Source organism: Poromitra crassiceps, assembly GCF_964638095.1.
Source record: "Poromitra crassiceps genome assembly, chromosome: 20".
In the NCBI taxonomy this organism is placed as follows: domain Eukaryota; kingdom Metazoa; phylum Chordata; class Actinopteri; order Beryciformes; family Melamphaidae; genus Poromitra; species Poromitra crassiceps.
This window is the reverse complement of record NC_139637.1, coordinates 20,713,696-20,733,695: the sequence shown is the minus strand read 5'-3', so window position 1 is coordinate 20,733,695 and position 20,000 is coordinate 20,713,696. Positions and strand designations below refer to the sequence as shown.

General features: G+C 45.3%; 1 protein-coding gene across 1 annotated transcript in view; it reads right to left on the bottom strand.

Annotated features, from left to right (window-relative positions):
* atp2b3b (ATPase plasma membrane Ca2+ transporting 3b) overlaps window positions 1-20,000 on the bottom strand; it is a gene marked incomplete at both ends in the record, with an annotated part of 48,384 nt that overhangs the window by 21,691 nt on the left and 6,693 nt on the right. The window contains 14 exon segments of the mRNA XM_083656975.1: window positions 1,470-1,649; window positions 2,479-2,637; window positions 2,825-2,900; window positions 3,364-3,470; window positions 4,487-4,621; window positions 4,807-4,916; window positions 6,603-6,735; window positions 7,144-7,286; window positions 7,899-7,970; window positions 8,682-8,846; window positions 9,535-9,576; window positions 12,386-12,511; window positions 15,058-15,183; window positions 17,403-17,660. Of these exon segments, the coding sequence (XP_083513101.1) occupies window positions 1,470-1,649; window positions 2,479-2,637; window positions 2,825-2,900; window positions 3,364-3,470; window positions 4,487-4,621; window positions 4,807-4,916; window positions 6,603-6,735; window positions 7,144-7,286; window positions 7,899-7,970; window positions 8,682-8,846; window positions 9,535-9,576; window positions 12,386-12,511; window positions 15,058-15,183; window positions 17,403-17,660 (1,832 nt within the window).

The window sequence follows — 20,000 nt, the reverse complement described above, 5'->3', positions numbered from 1 at the left end:
TCGGCCGATAAACTCAACAGCATTGTCTCTTTCCAGAAATCATGACCCGGTTACTCAAGATAATGCGCAGACTTTGTTGTGAGCAGTTTCATGGAGGAACTATTTTCTTTTGCAGTCTCATGTAGGAACTAGCTAGCAGCTAGCGGCTGTAGTTCGGTCAAAAGAAAATAGTTCCTACATGAAACTGCTCATAACAAAGTCTGCGCATTATCTTGAGTAACCGGGTCATGATTTCTGGAAAGAGACAATGCTGTTGAGTTTATCAAATGTATTTCTTTGGCACTTTGAGCACCACAAGCCGAGTGCCATCCAGTTCCATTGTATTGGAGAGAAGGCAGAAACTCTGCGGCCGATATCTCCAAAACTCAGGCAACTAACACAAAACGATATAGATGGATAAATAGCCCTACAGGTGAGAGGAAACATGGTATTTTGGATTTTAGGGTGAGCTGTTCCTTTAAAATTTAAATTCACAGTCCATGCAAGAGCACAGTCATCCATCCTATTAAGCATTCAGCAGAGGTCAAATCATGATGCAAAACAGGTGAACTGAAAGCAACCTCTGGTTGAATGCCTAGAATGCTGGCTTGGGTATTGGAGGAGAGGAGGTGCTAGCTAGTTAAAGACCACATGAACCGAAGTGGCGCTAAGGTCGGTGACGTATCATCAGACTGAAAACAGATATTGCCCGAGATGAAAGAGGGTTGAGAGGCAGGCCATAGCGTGTCGATGATTTGATTGGACAGTTCTGGGCACTGGAGTTGGCGTTGGCCAATCCTGGCGTGTCCCGGCCCCAAAGCGAGCGTGTTCTGGCGCTACGCGACTGGGCTCTGGGAGAACCAGGCAGCCGGCTGCTCCCGTACGGACCGATGCGGACATGCAGAGGCAAGAGTGCTGCCTGCCGGCTTGGAGCGTCGACTAGCCACGGTAAAGAGCCACGGTAAATACAATTTTCCTGGAATGCGAGTTTAATGAGACAGTTACATGTCCTATGCATTCTACATCCAATGAAGACATTACCGTTTGCTTTATTTTGTTATTTTGACAGCTGCCATGTCGTGATATGATTGGTTGAAATGGGGTAGAAATTTGATAGTGCATGCTGACGTCACCATACTATAGATTACAGTTATCCTGGAAAATGAACTTTTGATGTGAAAAAGTATGAAAAACATTTGCATACATTATTAAATAAGTGCACTGAATACCCAGGTATGTGAACTAAAAAGAAGAAGAAAGAAAAACATATTTTTGGGTTCAGCTCGTCTTTTAGAGCAGCTAGGGCACTGGGTTATCAAGTTGGCTCCTCCCATCACAGTGGTCTTGCTAAATTAGGTTAAATATTTAGTTCATTTTGATTTAGTCCAGCAAACAAACGTCCTATGATTAGATAAAGAACGATTATTTTTAACACTACAGGAATATGCATGTTTGCTCATCACCGATACGCTCGCACGACACCAACTCACCTCTCCTTTCTCGTTCCTGATTCGTCGGTTGAACTCTTTGCCGTCTATACAGATGAAGTCATCCCCAGGCTGGATGATGCCACACTTAGCAGCGATGGCCCTGGCTGTGTTAATGTTGTCACCGGTCACCATCCGCACGGTGATGCCCGCACGCTGGCACTTACGGATGGCGTCCGGCACCTGGAGGGGGACAGACACATATGTTTGCACCAAAACTTAACACGACATCCATTTTTTATTAAAGGTCCCATTCCATGCAAAAGCTGTTTTTACTTGTAAATGCATATATACTGCTGTCAGCCCTCCCTGTAATGAGTGGTCACACGCTCAGAACTGCCACAGTTGGATTTGTCCCTATCCAGCGTCCCTCTGCAGTCTCCTCCAAGCCACACCCCCAAACGCTTCGTTTGCCCAGAGGGGAATCTGGGGGAATCGGGACGTCACTAGCTTCCTCCTGCATACTGCGCGGGTCTCTCTCACACAAGCTACCTGCACCATTTAGTCTATAGCCACAAAATTAACACTTCTAGCTGGAGCGACGCCAACTGTACGTGATCCAGCAACTGCAGAGGTGCATTCGGTAAGTCTAGGCATTTTGAGATGTCCTCTTTAGCGTAGTACCGTTTAGTTAATGATAACTCGCAACCTAGCGTGCTGGTCCACAGACGCTAATCTGATTGGCCGCTGGGAGCCTGGGGCGGGCTCTCCCTCAGCGGCCAATGGGAACTGTTAGTTCTGAATATATTATAGAAACAGGCCGTTCTTGGGAAGCACCAGAAGAGGGAGTGAGAACTCCGTCACAACAAACGGGTTTGCTATATTTTCGACAGATTAATCCAGAATCATGTTTTATGGACCAGAGACACACGTTTTTAAGAGGTTACAGCTGCACGAATTGGGACCTTTAAATACAGATGAGCAGATTATTGTGTATTGTTGATCACACTAATGCACTGAATTAGGTGTTAAGAAACTAAAAACTAAAGACACAAATACCAGGCTGCCCTACCTCAGGCCGTACAGGGTCCTCAATCCCGACCACAGTGATGCAGGTCAACTGAGTCACTATCTCTGCTTCGGTGTCCCATTCTGGCTCCGGCTTGCCTGGCAGGTCCCGGAACGCGATGCAGATGGTCCTCAGCCCCTCGCATGCCATTGGTTCAATCACCTATCAATCAGTCACCATCAAAGATTCGTCAAAACAAAATCTCATCACCCATCATACTACAGTCTACTTAACTATTTAGGGACTCGTACTCTGTATGTAAGAATATAGTTTAGATTCAAATCTTTGAAATACACATACTGGATTGAGGCAATTGAAAGCATTTCATATTTTATTTTCAGCAGCTCACCTGTTTGACCATCTCATCTCTGTCACGTGGGCGGAAAGTGCGAGTTTCGCCGTTGGCATCCAGGATGGAGGAACACCTGGAGAGAGACGAAGGGCAGAGATGGAGCCACAGAGGAACATCTCACAGGTAGAACATCCTTTCCCCCGAACTCAAACCTTCAACCCAACCACCTTTTCCAATCCACTGTCCTGTCCTGTCCTGTCCTGTCCTGTCTGTCCTGTCCTGTCTGTCCTGTCCTGTCCTGTCCTGTCCTGTCCTGTCATGTCCGGTCCTGTCTGTCCTGTCCTGTCATGTCCTGTCATGTCATGTCATGTCCTGTCATGTCATGTCATGTCATGTCATGTCATGTCATGTCATGTCATGTCCTGTCATGTCATGTCATGTCATGTCCTGTCCTGTCATGTCCGGTCCTGTCTGTCCTGTCCTGTCTGTCCGGTCCTGTCTGTCCTGTCCTGTCCTGTCCTGTCCTGTCCTGTCCTGTCATCCAAGTCCCTCCATTCCTCTGTCCCCCTCCCTCCATCCCTCTCTCCATCACTCACTTCTTCAGCAGGATCTCAGAGGCTCCTTTGCTGTAGAGACGGAAAGAGCCGTCAGGCAGCTTGATCACGGTGCTCATGGACTTACGCACTGAGTTAAATGTATAAACCTTAGAGAGAGAGAGAGAGAGAGAGAGAGAGAGATAGGGAGAGAGAGGGAGAGAGAGAGAGAGAGGGAGAGAGAGAGAGAGGGAGAGAGAGAGGGAGAGAGAGAGAGAGAGAGAGGGAGAGAGAGAGAGAGAGAGGGAGAGAGATGGAGAGAGAGAGAGAGAGAGAGAGAGAAAGAGGTATAACAAATTTGATTCAACGTTATTGTCACTCCACCTTACACAAATGCCAAGTGAAATTAAGAACCTTTGTGGGAGTGATGGGGGAAACAAAATGACATGCAGCCACTGAGGAGGGCAGAGAAGGAACCGTCTGGCTGCACAAACATTGGCCACCATGTTGAATAAATGAATAAATCATTTGACTTCACTGGAAACAAAATGATACAATTTGATACAATGTCTAGCGGCTAGACATTCTATCATTGTATTGTCGCGCTTTTGTTTTTTTTAATAGGCTAGACTCTAGCCTATTAAATACTGTAAGTGTTGAATGAATGCAAATAAGCTGTAACTGACCTTTCTTTCAATCCACAGTTAGGTGAATTGTGTATTTCAGACAGCAATATTTTTTAACTGGGCCATATTATTACCTCCTAGAGTTGGCTGGAGGTTGTGTTTTTGCCCCTGTTTTTCTGTTTGTCGGCAGGATATCTTAAAAAATTATGAACTAATTTGCACAAAACTTGGCAGAAAGGTTGGTCCCATGCCCACAGGCCAAAAAGGGAGTGTGGTAATGGGCGTGTTCAATCACTAAAAGTTGCCTAACTTCCACACAGATTCACCTAACAACACCACGAAACCTTGTAGATCAGTAGGTCACAAGCCAACTTAGACCTGATTAACTTTCCACACCCACTGGCCAAAAGGGGGTGTGTCAATGGGCATGTCCAATCACAGAACGCCGCCTAACTTCCAAACGGATTCACGTAGCCACCACAGAACTTTGTAGAAAGGCTGGTCATCATGGTGCCAAGGAAGATCTGTGAAGGTGGACATTGCGCTCGGTGGTTCCCTACCTTGTAGAGTTTCTCCTCTGGGATCTGTTCTCTGACCGTGGCGTAGTCCCGCTGTAGGTCTAATACAAACCCCAGCAGGCCGCACTCTGTCTTGTTGCCCACCTGCTTAGGCAGACCCCCCTCCGCATCGGGCGGCTGGTAGAGAGCAAGATGGAAGGGAGACAGGGGGTTATGTGAAGGGTCAAAGCCTCAAAGGTGAAATGATTTTCAGAGTCCTGAGAATAATACACCTACATCGTGAAGGGCTGTTGAAAGGCCTCCGCTGAAAGAAATGACTTTGTGAAGAACACTTGGCATGTCTGTCTCTGTGTATGACTCACCAGGATCTTGGAGGTGTAGGCGCTGTTGAGAGCGATGGCGTTGACCAGTAGGTCCAGCGTGCGGGGGTTGACCTGCCCAGGGTCCGGGACCACACGGTGGTGCACATCACCTGGGCACCCAAATGGGTCACACAAACCAAAATGGGTCACTGTCCTGTGGCTGGTGGATAAGAGTGTTCGAAGCAATAATATGAAAACCTTCTTATCAGAGTCAGATAATCCACCATTTGACACCTTCTCTTGCAAAGTAATAACTGGAACTGGGTTTTTGAAATATTGACTCGTGATTTTTATTCAAATTATTTCATTCAAGATGCAAGATGTTTAGTTTAGTTTATTAGGATCCACATTTGCTGCAGCAAACGCTACACCTGTGGGTCCCAGGCCGCACAATGTAGGACAACTATTTATTATACAGTCTATGAGGACAACGCTTGAAAAAGAATCCCTCTGTGGGGGATTTCCAGAGAGATTCTGCTCTCCGCTCACCTAGGTAAGTCTGCACCACTGTCATGCTCACCTAGGTAAGTCTGCACCACTGTCATGCTCACCTAGGTAAGTCTGCACCACCGTCATGCTCACCTAGGTAAGTCTGCACCACTGTCATGCTCACCTAGGTAAGTCTGCACCACTGTCATGCTCACCTAGGAAGGTCTGCACCACTGTCATGCTCACCTAGGTAAGTCTGCACCACTGTCATGCTCACCTAGGTAAGTCTGCATCACTGTCATGCTCACCTAGGTAAGTCTGCATCACTGTCATGCTCACCTAGGTAAGTCTGCATCACTGTCATGCTCACCTAGGTAAGTCTGCACCACTGTCATGCTCACCTAGGTAAGTCTGCACCACTGTCATGCTCACCTAGGTAAGTCTGCACCACTGTCATGCTCACCTAGGTAAGTCTGCACCACTGTCATGCTCACCTAGGAAGGTCTGCACCACTGTCATGCTCACCTAGGTAAGTCTGCACCACTGTCATGCTCACCTAGGTAAGTCTGCATCACTGTCATGCTCACCTAGGTAAGTCTGCATCACTGTCATGCTCACCTAGGTAAGTCTGCATCACTGTCATGCTCACCTAGGTAAGTCTGCACCACTGTCATGCTCACCTAGGTAAGTCTGCACCACTGTCATGCTCACCTAGGTAAGTCTGCATCACTGTCATGCTCACCTAGGTAAGTCTGCATCACTGTCATGCTCACCTAGGTAAGTCTGCATCACTGTCATGCTCACCTAGGTAAGTCTGCACCACTGTCATGCTCACCTAGGTAAGTCTGCACCACTGTCATGCTCACCTAGGTAAGTCTGCACCACTGTCATGCTCACCTAGGTAAGTCTGCATCACTGTCATGCTCACCTACAGTAGGTAAGTCTGCACCACTGTCATGCTCACCTAGGTAAGTCTGCACCACTGTCATGCTCACCTAGGTAAGTCTGCACCACTGTCATGCTCACCTAGGTAAGTCTGCACCACTGTCATGCTCACCTAGGTAAGTCTGCACCACTGTCATGCTCACCTAGGAAGGTCTGCACCACTGTCATGCTCACCTAGGTAAGTCTGCATCACTGTCATGCTCACCTAGGTAAGTCTGCACCACTGTCATGCTCACCTAGGTAAGTCTGCACCACTGTCATGCTCACCTAGGTAAGTCTGCACCACTGTCATGCTCACCTAGGTAAGTCTGCACCACTGTCATGCTCACCTAGGTAAGTCTGCACCACTGTCATGCTCACCTAGGTAAGTCTGCACCACTGTCATGCTCACCTAGGTAAGTCTGCATCACTGTCATGCTCACCTAGGAAGGTCTGCACCACTGTCATGCGGTTGGTGGTGAGGGTGCCGGTCTTGTCGGAGCAGATGGCTGTGGCGTTGCCCATGGTCTCACACGCATCCAGGTGGCGTACGAGGTTGTTATCTTTCATCATTTTCTACGTATGAGATGGTGACGGACAGCAGAGGGGCGGGAGGAAGGGCGGCGCGGGAGCCAATGATGGATGCAGGGAGAGATGGATTGAGGGGAGGAAGGAGAGAGGGAAGAAGGAGGAGAGGCAGAGAAAAAGTCATTAATTGTTCAGATGGGAATTTCGTCACTTACTGCTTCAGCACTGTACCAGAGATTTTCTTCCGCAATTTATTTTCCCATAGACATTTCGTAAAATGCCTATAAAAATTGTTTTACTTGTTTGGTTTGAACAAATAAAACTATTTTCATAAGCATTTTACAAAATGTCTATGGGGAAATAAATGGCGGATGAAAATCTCTGGTACAGTGCTGAAGCAGGAAGCAACGTTCCACTTTGGCTCTCTATATACACTGTCCACTGGGTCTACTGTACCTTGACAGAGTAAGCCAGAGATATGGTGACCGCGAGAGGCAAGCCCTCCGGGACAGCCACCACCAGCACAGTGACTCCGATGATGAAGAACTTGACAAAGTACTGGACGTAGACTGGGGTACACTCTGCCATCCACACACGACCTGCAACACACACACACACATTACGTCTTAGAGAGGAGTTACGAACAATGACTCATAAACAACACAGCCGGAAACATTTTGACAGCACTGTCAAAAAGATTGACAACTGTACAATTTTTGCAGAGCCTGACAGAAAGTGGGAGGTAGAGAGCCAAAGTGAAACGTCACTTCCTGCTTCAGCACTGTACCAGAGATTTTCATCCGCCATTTATTTTCCCATAGACATTTCGTAAAATGCTTATAAAAATAGTTTTACTTGGTCAAACCAAACGGTTCAGATATATTTAGAAACAGGAGAGACCACATAACATTTCACTCAGACCAAAACGTAAAAAATTATGATTTAAAGAAAATATTTTTTCAATGTTTTTTTTTTTAAGTTTTGCTCTGAGTGAAATGTTCTATGGTCTCTCCCGATTCTAAATATATCTGAACCGTTTGGTTTGACCAAGTAAAAACTATTTTCATAAGCATTTTACGGAATGTCTATGGGAAAATAAATGGCGGATGAAAATCTCTGGTACAGTGCTGAAGCAGGAAGTGACGTTCACTTTGCCTCTCTTAGGTGTGTGTTTGTGTTTGCATGTCATCTGTTGAAAGGTAAACACAAACCTTCAACAACAAATGTCTCGATGACAAAGTAGAGCACCAGGATGATCACGGTGATGGCCGACATCACCAAACCTGTGGGAAGATCCAAAGAGGAAATCAGTCCATCGGTGTGTCACTCACCTATTCTATCCTAACTTTGCTCCCACACCTTCTTAAACGTCAAATTGAAGGACCCGACACGGTTTTGTTGAGACACGGATCAAGATTCATTACTGTTTATAATGACAACTAGCAGGCTTTACGGCTCACAGACGACACTTAAAAAGAGAGAGAGGCTTGAATGCGTGAACACTTCTCAACTTCAATTTCTATTTTGGACAAAATATATAATTTCAAGCACTTTTAATGACCCATGTCTATTTATGTCGATAAAAAACAAAACAAGACCTTGATTTTTTTTTCATTGAATTCACAAACTTTCAGGGATTTCAAGGATCTATGGAAACCCTGTCTGCCACCCGCTGTGTAATTAATAAAAGGATTTTGTTGTACTATTTTGTTAAAAATGTGACTACAGTATGAAGCTTCGCACCTTAGCTGCAAATTTTCACACAACTCCCACAATTCACTAATATTGTTTATATATAATTATATTATATACAAAATTGTATTATATACAAAGAACTATACATCATTGCCACTGAGCAGAATCTGTGCGTGTTCATTTTTAAAATAGAGATCTCCTCAAAGCTGGTTCCAACTTCAAACCAACAAAAGCAGAATGCAGATGACCAGAAACAAACCTCCCTGGAACCTGTAGTTCATATTATGACGGTGTTTTACCCGCTTTGCCGATCTGAACGGCCAGCTTGGTGAGTTTGCCCTGCAGAACGCTCTTCTCTTTCTTAGGAACGCTGGTCTTCTTCTTCTCTCTGTCCTCCACCTCCCCGCCCTCGGCACTCTTGAGAGGTTGCATCTCCATGGCCACGCCCCCATCCTGCTTCTTGGCTGAAATACACACGCACGCACACATGCGCGCACACACACACACACACACACACACACACCCACACACACACACACACACACACACACACACACACAGATACTTTAACACAAACATGCACTGATGCACATGCAAACACCAAGGGGGTAGCTCCGTTTGTTAAAAATGAAGCCAATAAAGTGCCTTAAACCTGCATTCTTTCTAATGGCCAGCAGGGCCATTACTGACTCCACTGACTGCATAAAGAAGTCTGTATAGAAGTCAATGGGGAAATGACCTGACTTCTCACTTGATCTATGACCTCAGTAAACAATTTCCTGAAGGGCTTATGGTCTCAATCGTTCATTTCAAGTCTTCTTCACTACAGCATGATGTTCATTTAGTCAATTATGGTCCCATTTAGAGTCATTAGACCATAAATCAGACTATGTTTTGGGGCATGATTGACAGGTCGCCTGTCCAGTGATCGTGCAGCTCGCCGTTCACGGACCAATAGCAGGCGGCGCTGTAGGAAACCCCTGGTCTTGCGCTAGCTGCATCTGGCTCCAAATAACCGAGAAGGCGACTGTGAAAATGTTAAACTCGAGGTTTCAATACGGGAGTTCACAAACCAGTGGGTGACATCACAGTTTGGCTACGTCCATATTTCTATACAGTTTATGGCAAAACACACAAGTCATGACCCTCTACCTTTGTTCTGATTGTTCTCCACAGCTCCATCAGGTTGCTTTCCTGAGAGAGAGAGAGAGAGAGAGAGAGAGAGAGTGAGAGAGAGAGAGAGAGAGTGAGAGAGAGAGAGAGAGTGAGAGAGAGCGAGAGAGAGAGAGAGTGAGAGAGAGAGTGAGAGAGAGAGAGAGAGAGAGAGAGAGAGAGTGAGAGAGAGTGAGAGAGAGAGAGTGAGAGAGAGAGAGAGAGAGAGAGTGAGAGAGAGCGAGAGAGAGAGAGAGAGAGAGAGAAGAGGTGTTCACATGTACTGTATGAATCATAAATAATCAATGTCGGTTGATATTTCTTATCTCAGGACCCCAAAAACACATCCAGACAGACAACAAAACAATACTGACACAGCTACACACGTCTTCATACACTGGGTCAAGAGGCTGAGAGACATGTTTTTAATATGTATGAAGTCGATGCAGTAGATCAGTCACTGTCACTGCACCGTTTACTGGGGTCCATTCATTGGCTGAGGAGTGGAACGGGGCGGGGCAACTTTATGCTCACATACCATAGAGACACTGCAAAACGCGTCATCATTCAGAAGCCACGCCCAAGACGGGGGAAAACAGAAACCCCGCCTCCAATCCTGGCGTTATCCTATGTCACGTGCATGGTTGCGTGTTGCACAAAAATATCTTATATACGGAAGATGAACACTCGAACTTACTTCATTGACAGCAACATCCACATTTTTCTTCTCGCCAATTCTCAATGGCTTCCTTGTTTTCCTCGGGAGTAGAAAAAAACTGTAACCTGGCGATTTTTTACATTTGTTGTCTGTGCAGCCCACCACACAACAGCTTTTAGCTATGTTTAATTCAAGGAAAATGACGCTGGTGTGTGGAAATGAACGGAGCTTTTCCCCCGTGATGGGCATGGCCTATTTCATGCAGTGTCTCTATAGGTGACTGTGCTGTAACTGGCATCTGCGTGCGTGCGTGCGTGCGTGCGTGCGTGCGTGCGTGCGTGTGTGTCCATGACTAGACTATTCATATTAACGACCCCTGATTTAGTCTCAGAGACACTGACCGCTATTTGATGAGCTTTCGTCTCTCGGAACCAAAATATGAAAATATTTTTTATTGTTAGATATGACTTTGTCCAGAATTCCACGACTATCTGTATTGTAGATATAACAGTGAAACTGTGATCAAAACAGTCATTCCTCTCCATTCTCTGTGTTAACTTCTTGTAAATAAAATAATTATGAGGTTTAATAATTCATACATTTTCTAGGGACGCCCCTGGAACCCCCTCAAGGGGACCCTGGGGGTGCCCCGGACCACACGTTGAGAGACCCAATCGACTTTATTTCGAAAATGAGAGACAGATCAAAGAGAAAGGTAAACACATAGCAAACCCATACCGCACGAGGAAAAACTAACAAGTTATGGCATTTGTAGAAGTCTTATGAATTATGTATTGGCCTCCAGTAAATCTGTAAGTCTGAATGATGCATCCCACAGAGGCTGCTGCATAACTAACACTTTTGCACACAGAATGAAGGCGAAAAGCGTTAAGACTATTTCTTAATTAAAAAACAACAACAAAAAACACATCAGCTAAATTGTTGCCGTTCATTCCTGTTTTCCTCTGTCACAGACCTTCTTGCTATTCCAGGATGCTGACAACACGATACACATCTCCTCCATGCAGAAGCTACTGCAGTGCTATAGGTGCTGTATGGATGAGTGCACTAGTAATGATATTAGCCTAAAGTGCCTCTCAAAGTATGTGGAGGCTAGTTGTTGTTCTTGTCTGCAGCTGCTCTGCTCTGGCTGCCAGGACTTCCAAAACAAATCTGAGTGTGGGCTAATGCTTCAGCTTCAGCACCCCTCCCCTGAATCTCTCTCTCTCTCCCCTGAATCTCTCTCTCTGTCTCTCTCTCTCTCTCTCTCTCGCTCCCCTGAATCTCTCTCTCTCTCTTTCTCTCTCTTCCCTGAATGTCTCTCTCTCTCTCTCTCTCTCTCTCTCTCTCTCTCCCCTGAATCTCTCTCTCTCTCTCTCTCTCTCTCTCCCCTGCTCTTTCAATAATTGATTCAATCTGCAGCGTCTCTCTGGGATTAAGGGAGGGAGAGAGAGAGAGAGAGAGAGAGAGAGGGGGGAACACAATAGCAGAGATGGGAAAGATGGGAAAGAAAGGGAAGACGAGCGAGGTAAACAAGAGAGAAAGTGAGAGAAAGAGAGAGAAAGAAAAGGAGAGACAAGGTGGAAAGAGGGATGGAGAGGATGTGGGCTAAATTATCCATGAGGTTAAACTGTGTGTGTTTCCTGTTGAAGCTCTTATCTGAAATCAGGTAGGCAGCAGCCCCCTACCTATACACACACACACACACACACACACACACACACACACACACACACACACACACGCACACACACACACACACACACACGCACGCACGAACACACACGCACACACACACACACACACACACACACACAGCGAAGTGTGAGTAAGAACATGTCGACTGACTGAAACATTTCAGAGGCCAGTCTGCAGTATTCATGTGGAGGTGTGGTGGAGAGGTGTGAGTGTGAGGGAGTCTGTAAGTATCCATCAGCTATCTGTAAGCACCTTTCTCAAGTTAAGATGGCGTCTATTCACTTCTCCGTACTTCAACAACAACAACAGCATTCTACCAAAGTTATCTCAACTTGCAATAAAGACAGATCACACAAACATGCTCCTCCTCCTGTACAAACTCAACAAAGAGATGATTTATCTGGCTCTTCCTCTCATTCCAGCCCAAAAGGCCTGTATCTAATTGATAACATAATTAATAACATCCTTCTTCTGATTCCATCGTTTTGCACTCACCTTTCTTCTCCTTGGCCTCCTCCTCCACGTCTCCGGCGCCCAGCAGGGTGAAGATGATGCCAGTCTGAGAGTTGACGCCCACAGCCGTCACCAGCATCCGGCCCGAGCCCTCCATCACGTGGGTACCTAAACATTCGGATTTAGAAATACATTTGATCAACTCAACAACAGCAATGTCTCTTTCCAGAAATCATGACCCCGTTACACAAGATAATCCACAGACCTTGTTATGAGCAGTTTCATGGAAGAACTATTTTATTTTGACCGAACTACACCCGCTAGCTGCTAGCTAGTTCCTACTAGCTAGCTAGTTCCTACTAGCTAGCTAGTTCGTACATGAGTTCCTACAGTACATGAGACTGCAAAAGAAAATAGTTCCTACATGAAACTGCTCATAACGAGGTCTGTGGAGCCGAGTCTGTGGAGCCATCCAGTTCCATTGTATTCAAGAGAATTGAATTGAATTGAGTTTATTGTCATTGTATACACAACGAAATTGAGGGTACAGAAATTGAAGGCAGACATCTCTGCGGCCGATATCTCCAAAACTCAGGCAACTATCCCAAAACGATTTAGATGGAGAAATAGCACTACAGGTGAGAGGGAATATATGTATTTTGGATTTTAGGGTTCCTTTAACCCTACACCCCTGTAGAGTAAGTTATAACATGAACCCCTAGCTGTTATCATAATAATGTCAGTTTCCAAACAAGACATTTCACTTGAAACACTGATTGCATTCTCAAATACTCATTTAAACACACACTCAAATGTTTCGATGAACAAAGCAGCTGTATTGCAGTGTAACCATTTTGACCTGTAATAGTAGTGCAACCCTTGGGCCAATTAGTGATTGAAAATGCTGAAACACAATATGGCCCAAATCAAAATCCAATCAGTGGGGTCCAAAAGAGGGGACCCCACTGATTTAGTGGATTATGTCATGTTACATCATGACATAATCGTCATGATGTAAACATAAACAGTTATGCAGGGGCGGCTGTAGATCAGGAGGTAGAGCGGGTTGTCCACCAATCGCTTTGGATAAAAGAGGTCGGTGGTTCGATTCCCGCCTCCTCCAGTCTGCATGTCGAAGTGTCCTTGGGGCAAGACACTGAACCCCACACACCACACAGGTTACCACACACACCCTGTGTGGTAACCTGCCGCCATCGGTGTGTGAATGGGTGAATGTACCTACTGACTGTAAAGCGCTTTGGATAAAAGCGCTATATAAATGCAGGCCATTTACCATTTACCAATTAGGTCATTCATGAAGATGATTAATGTATTAATTATGAATAAGTCTATACTTGTATTCACATAAAATATGAGCAGTATAATATGAGCTGTATCTTAAGGCATTTAGGAACTACAGTAGTTTCCTCATAAATATGCAAATTTGTGCAGCAAGGGGCTCCGCAGTCTAATCACATGGTCATCTGCTCTATAGGGAGAACCTGTGGCAAGTACTGTGACGTTTCTCTCGTGTTTTGTTCAAAACCAGCTATGCTAATGAGCTCGTTAATTTAAACTAATTCATGCATTGAGGTGCAGTATTAAAGGGATAGTTGTGATTTCTTCATGTGGGGTTGTATGAGGTACTTGCAGACAGTCAGTGTACTACATGTTGTAGAATGCAGCCGGCGCGGACCCAGTTTGGAGAAATGGAGAACGGCAACCTCAGGCAAGTAGAGCTGTCTGCTGAGTGTGAATGGGGTCATGAGCGTAAAAAAAAAAAAACAGGAAACAAAATGCTTCCATACTGCTCACCTGCCGTAATCCAAGTCTCCACAAGCCCTGAGATGCCAAGTTAACTTGAAAATATGTCATTTACAGTACACCCTGTTTTTAGCTGAAATCTGCCCTGTAGCCAGGGGCTAGAAGTACTAGCACAGCTAGTACTAGGGTAGTCTCTCCCCAGACTCAAATATTACGTTGAATCGCTGCGCTCCGCATACTACATAAGTGAGTCTGTGCCACTTCACAGCCACTGCTGGTTTTGAAGGCGGGTTGAAATTGAACGAGTGACAGGTCGTAGCACCGATGATGAGAGAGCAAAATGGGCTGCGCCTCCCGTGTCGTCTGATCGCAAAGTCGTTACTGATTGGAAGAGGACTGAAGCCATCACTGGCATATGACTGGCCAAGTGAACGGTTCCCTCCCATAACCAGCCCGCTGGGGGGGAAGCATCCCAGACCCAGAGAGAGATCTGCAGCATGCAGTAACGTAGTGTATCAGACCCAGAGAGAGCTCTGCAGCATGCAGTAACATAGTGTATCAGCGTAAGAACTCTCATGGGTCTGGCGTCGAGTACTAGTACTAGGGTAACAACCTTTCTGCAGTGCAGATTTCAGCTAAACACAGGGTGTAAATGACATATTTTCAAGTTAACTTGGCATCTCAGGGCTTGTGGAGACTTGGATTACGGCAGGTAAGCAGTATGAAGGCGTGTTGTGTTTCTTTACCCCCCTTTTTTTTCTTACATTTTTATTCATGAGCCCATTCACAGTCAGCAGACACGTCTACTTCCCTGACGTGGCTCCATTTCTCCAAACTGGGACCACGCCAGCTACATTCTACCGCATGTAGTACACATACTATCCCTTTAATATGACTCTGTGTTATAAGCATTAGAGGGATAGTTCGGTAGCAGCGGAAGAGGAACGAACCTGAGAGCAGCATGGGATCCTTGTCCACAGATTTGCCTACATGGTCAGACTCTCCAGTGAGAGAGCTCTCATCTATCTTCAGGTCGTTGCCCTGGATCAAGATACCGTCAGCTGGTAGCAGGTCTCCTGGATACACAAATGAAGAGATCAGTGCAAGATTTTACAACATAGTAGTTGATATGTCTCTTTATACAGTTGCTGGGTTGCGGGACATATAATTATTTACTAGGTTTCAGTATACATGCTACAGCATGCGCTGGGACGCGTCATCAGTGATGTTAACTGGGGTCGTGGGGTGTTTCGGGTCTGTCAACATCATACAGTAGACCCAGCCGAGGCCGATTACGACCCCAACCCGCATCCCAGAAGCAGCCGCTCACGGATCAGCCTTCCTACTCTGTCTGCAACGTTGCCCACGGAAGGGTTGATCACGCCCAATCCGCTGCAATAGAGCTTAGTGCTACACCGCAGTATTGTAAGACCTTCGGTGCATGGAGGTCTAAGGCCCTGTGGGGTGATTCCAGGCCGGGCACCTCCTTCGTCTCACCAGAACCTCCTGTGGCAAAAGGCAATCCTACCATGCCGTACCATGGGCAGGGAGGATGCCTCAAGGAGGCCTGTGCGCTGCACGTCATGCACCTGCGGCGAGCACCTCGCTCTAGCCTGAAGGACCCCAGGCCGCGCCGATGTTTACGCAGATTTTCAGGAGGCTGATCCATAGCGTTTGTGGATTTCTCCCTCACGAGAGAGCCAGGCTGGGATGCTAAAACCCATCCCGTACCGGATGCCGTCTCTCCGACCGTCAACTGTCTCTCCAGCTTGTCACCAAACTATACTTGGTTGTCACCTAGTCTATTCCTAAAAAAAAAAAATCCTTACTAAATAATAGGTGTTATTTTATCACATAATCGATAAGACATTCCTAGATATTAAGCATGAATGGGGCCTACACAGAGCCGTGTATATAGAAGAGTCACGACATCTCCATTCACTCCAATGGACCAGTTTTTTACTCTCAAGAGTTCCAGGAAGTAAGGTCCTGGATTAAGCAGCGCTGTCGAGTTGCAGCAAAATGGACAGTTTGTGATGTACTTTGAAAGTTCTTTTTTTTTATCACATTATACATTATCAGCTTTATTTTAACATTCAAAACTAGCGCGAGACCCCTTCCTGGCTGTTCATTGGCTAATGATTTATGCATTTTGGTCCTCCGCTGACGCCACTCTCTCTCTAGAGGACACTAGGCCTACAGAATCAGCAACACAGTTAGGCCTAATTTATGCAATGTTTCAGAGTTTTGATGTGGCATTTATCCAGGACTTCAATACCGGGAAGAAGTCTAGCTTCTGACTAGAAAAAGGTGCTGAAATGCTTTGTGGAGTTAGGCTAACGCTTGTACCAGATAATACAAATTGTATCCATACAGAAGCATGGATGCCAGTTGACATGGGACATTTTATTAGCGTACTGAAGCTGGGTACTAAGAGAATACGTTAAAGAGGTAACTGAAGAGTAGGAGAGATCAGACAAGAACACTACAACTAAAGGTACAATACAATACCACACTATATAATGTAAAATAATACAATATAATATAATATAATACAATACAATACAAAACAATACATTACAATACAATATACTCTGTTCATTGTCCCCCTGGGGAACTTTGTCTTGGAGTCAAAAAGTTGGACTAAGAACCAGTGTAACAATGGTGTGCCAAATATCTCATATTTCCAATTTTGCCATTTTTATTTCCACTGTGACAGCTGACGTGATTCAGATGTAGAAGGTGAATCTTGTCCAAGTCAAGCCACTCATAATTAATTCATAACAATGTGGAAAAAACCCAGTGAGGTGGCAAAACAACTAGATTTTCTCCTGAATTGTTGACTTTTGTCCTGTCACTTTTCAAGGACTTTATATATTTTGCACTTTATAATTTGGTGATTGTTTTTCTGTATTGCTTCATCTTCTACTATTGATGTGACACTTGCACTAAGTCATAGGCTAGTCCTCGTTTGTAATCTGATTACTTACTGTGGCTATTAAAGTGAATCGTGAATCTTGAATTAAGATTTCAGCTGGACACTAACAATATGAAGTAATATTAGGTCAGGTGGAGCCATGTTATGATATGATATGTTAAGTTAGATTGTGTTTTTTATTTATTTATTCCTATCTGTAGGATCAGTGTATACGTTCATCTGAGAAATGTCAAAATGATGAGTGAGTGAGCGAGCGAGTGAGTGAGTGAGTGGAGATAGTCAGTACATTCTAGTAGTATTCAGCATATATACTGTATGTCTATTTATACGGTAAGTTTTTCCGACGGTGTCCCTTACCGTATTTGATCTGGGCCATGTCCCCCACCACCAAGTCGGCCACGGGGATCTGGATGACATTTCCTTTCCGCACCACCGCGAACTTCTGCTCCTGCTCGATCCGGCTCTGTAGGCCCCGGAACTGCTTCTCCTTGGACCAGTCGTTAAACGCCGTCACCAGGACCACGCACACCACAGAAAGCAAGATGGCCGCACCCTCGATCCAGCCGGCCTCTGCCTCGCCTTCGTCCTCGTGGCCCGAGGACACTTCCCCACACGCTGGAGAGAGAGAGAGAGAGAGAGAGAGAGAGAGAGAGAAAGAGAGAGAGATGGATGCATGGATATTTTGACAGATATGCGACTAGAGAGATGATATCATCGCTCTCGTCCTCTCTCCTCCCTACTCTCTCTCAGCCCGACTCTTATGCTGAGTAGAAACCCGACCTGGGTCAAACAATATTAAGCTGCTTGAAGGACCGGATGGGTGGTGCCGGTATGGATAGCACAATTCAGATTCAGCATGTTTGAAATAAGTTGCTGGGAAATCTAAATTAATTCTCAAATACCCAATGATTATTGCGCGCGTGCATGCGCACACACACACACGTGCACATGCGCACACATGCGCACACACGCACACACACACACACGCGCGCACACACACACACACACACACACACACGCACACATATATGAGTTTTCAGACTGTGCCCACTTCCTCTCTGCCATGACCAATCTTCCCTCCTCCCGTCCACTTCTCTCCTTCTCCCCCACCCCCTCCCCATTCTCTTCCTCCTCCTCCTCCTCCTCCTCCTCCTCCTCCTCCTCCCTTCTTCCCCCTTTAACCATGGAACCAATCATATGAGATCATAAGATGATTAGATCATTGCATGGCAGTCCTCATTAACCCTAACATCAAGGAAATAAAACAGGAGCAAAGGACAATAACATGATAATGGAACTCATTACAAAAAGGAAACAATTCTTTCTATGGGCAGGATTATGCTTCTTGTGCTGAATGTGTGACTATTTCCTTTTGTTTTGCATCATTCTGTCTGTCTGCATTGAATTGCAGTGATGTTGTTGTCTCAGATGCATTGAATTGCAGTGATGTTGTTGTCTCAGATGCATTGAATTGCAGTGATGCTGTCTCAGATGCATTGAATTGCAGTGATTTTGTTGTCTCAGATGCATTGAATTGCAGTGATGTTGTTGTCTCAGATGCATTGAATTGCAGAGATGTTGTCTCAGATGCATTGAATTGCAGTGATGTTGTTGTCTCAGATGCATTGAATTGCAGTGATTTTGTTGTCTTAGATGCATTGAATTGCAGTGATGTTGTTGTCTCAGATGCATTGAATTGCAGTGATTTTGTTGTCTTAGATGCATTGAATTGCAGTGATGTTGTTGTCTCAGATGCATTGAATTGCAGTGATGTTGTTGTCTCAGATGCATTGAATTGCAGTGATTTTGTTGTCTTAGATGCATTGAATTGCAGTGATGTTGTCTCAGATGCATTGAATTGCAGTGATTTTGTTGTCTCAGATGCATTGAATTGCAGTGATGCTGTTGTCTCAGATGCATTGAATTGCAGTGATGCTGTTGTCTCAGATGCATTGAATTGCAGTGATGTCTCAGATGCATTGAATTGCAGTGATTTTGTTGTCTCAGATGCATTGAATTGCAGTGATTTTGTTGTCTCAGATGCATTGAATTGCAGTGATTTTGTTGTCTCAGATGCATTGAATTGCAGTGATGCTGTTGTCTCAGATGCATTGAATTGCAGTGATGTCTCAGATGCATTGAATTGCAGTGATTTTGTTGTCTCAGATGCATTGAATTGCAGTGATTTTGTTGTCTCAGATGCATTGAATTGCAGTGATGTTGTCTCAGATGCATTGAATTGCAGAGATGATGTTGTCTCAGATGCATTGAATTGGAGTGATGTTGTTGCGTGTGCTGGATTTATTCTGCTTAATAATGCATGTGCAAGCTGAAGGGCATGTTGTTTTGCTCCTATTTTGCCAGATCTCATTGAGAGCCTTTTGCGATGGAAACATTTTGTCAGTGAATTGGAGTGTTGCAACAAAAGGATATATGCTGCAGTACAGTGATTGATAACCACATCTAATCATCTAAGAGTCATTTCAATGCATTTGGGCCAGAGGATCCTGGCACAGGATTCAGCTTGCAGCAACACCGCTGCATTACAGGTTAATTGTGAATCAAGCATAAGAGTACAATGCCAACCCACTACATCATTTACTTCTAGACTCTCCTGTAGGTGATAAGATATTTTGGCTCAATGCTCTTTTTTCTACCCCGTCCTCCTTTAACCTCCATGAAGTCTTTTGAGCACCTTGTTCTGTCTCACCTTAAATCTATCATGGACCCACTCCTAGACCCCCTGCAATTCACCTACAGAGACAACATGCCTATGGACGATGCAGAGAAATTGCCCTCCAAGTCCACTCCATCCTCGAGGGCACCTGGACACTGCAGGAACCAGGATTCTGTTTGTGGATTTGAGCTCGGCCTTGGACACGACCGTCCCAGGCCCTGCTATGCCTGACTCCACCTGCGAGATCAATCTCCAGCAGCACATGGGGAAGCGCATCT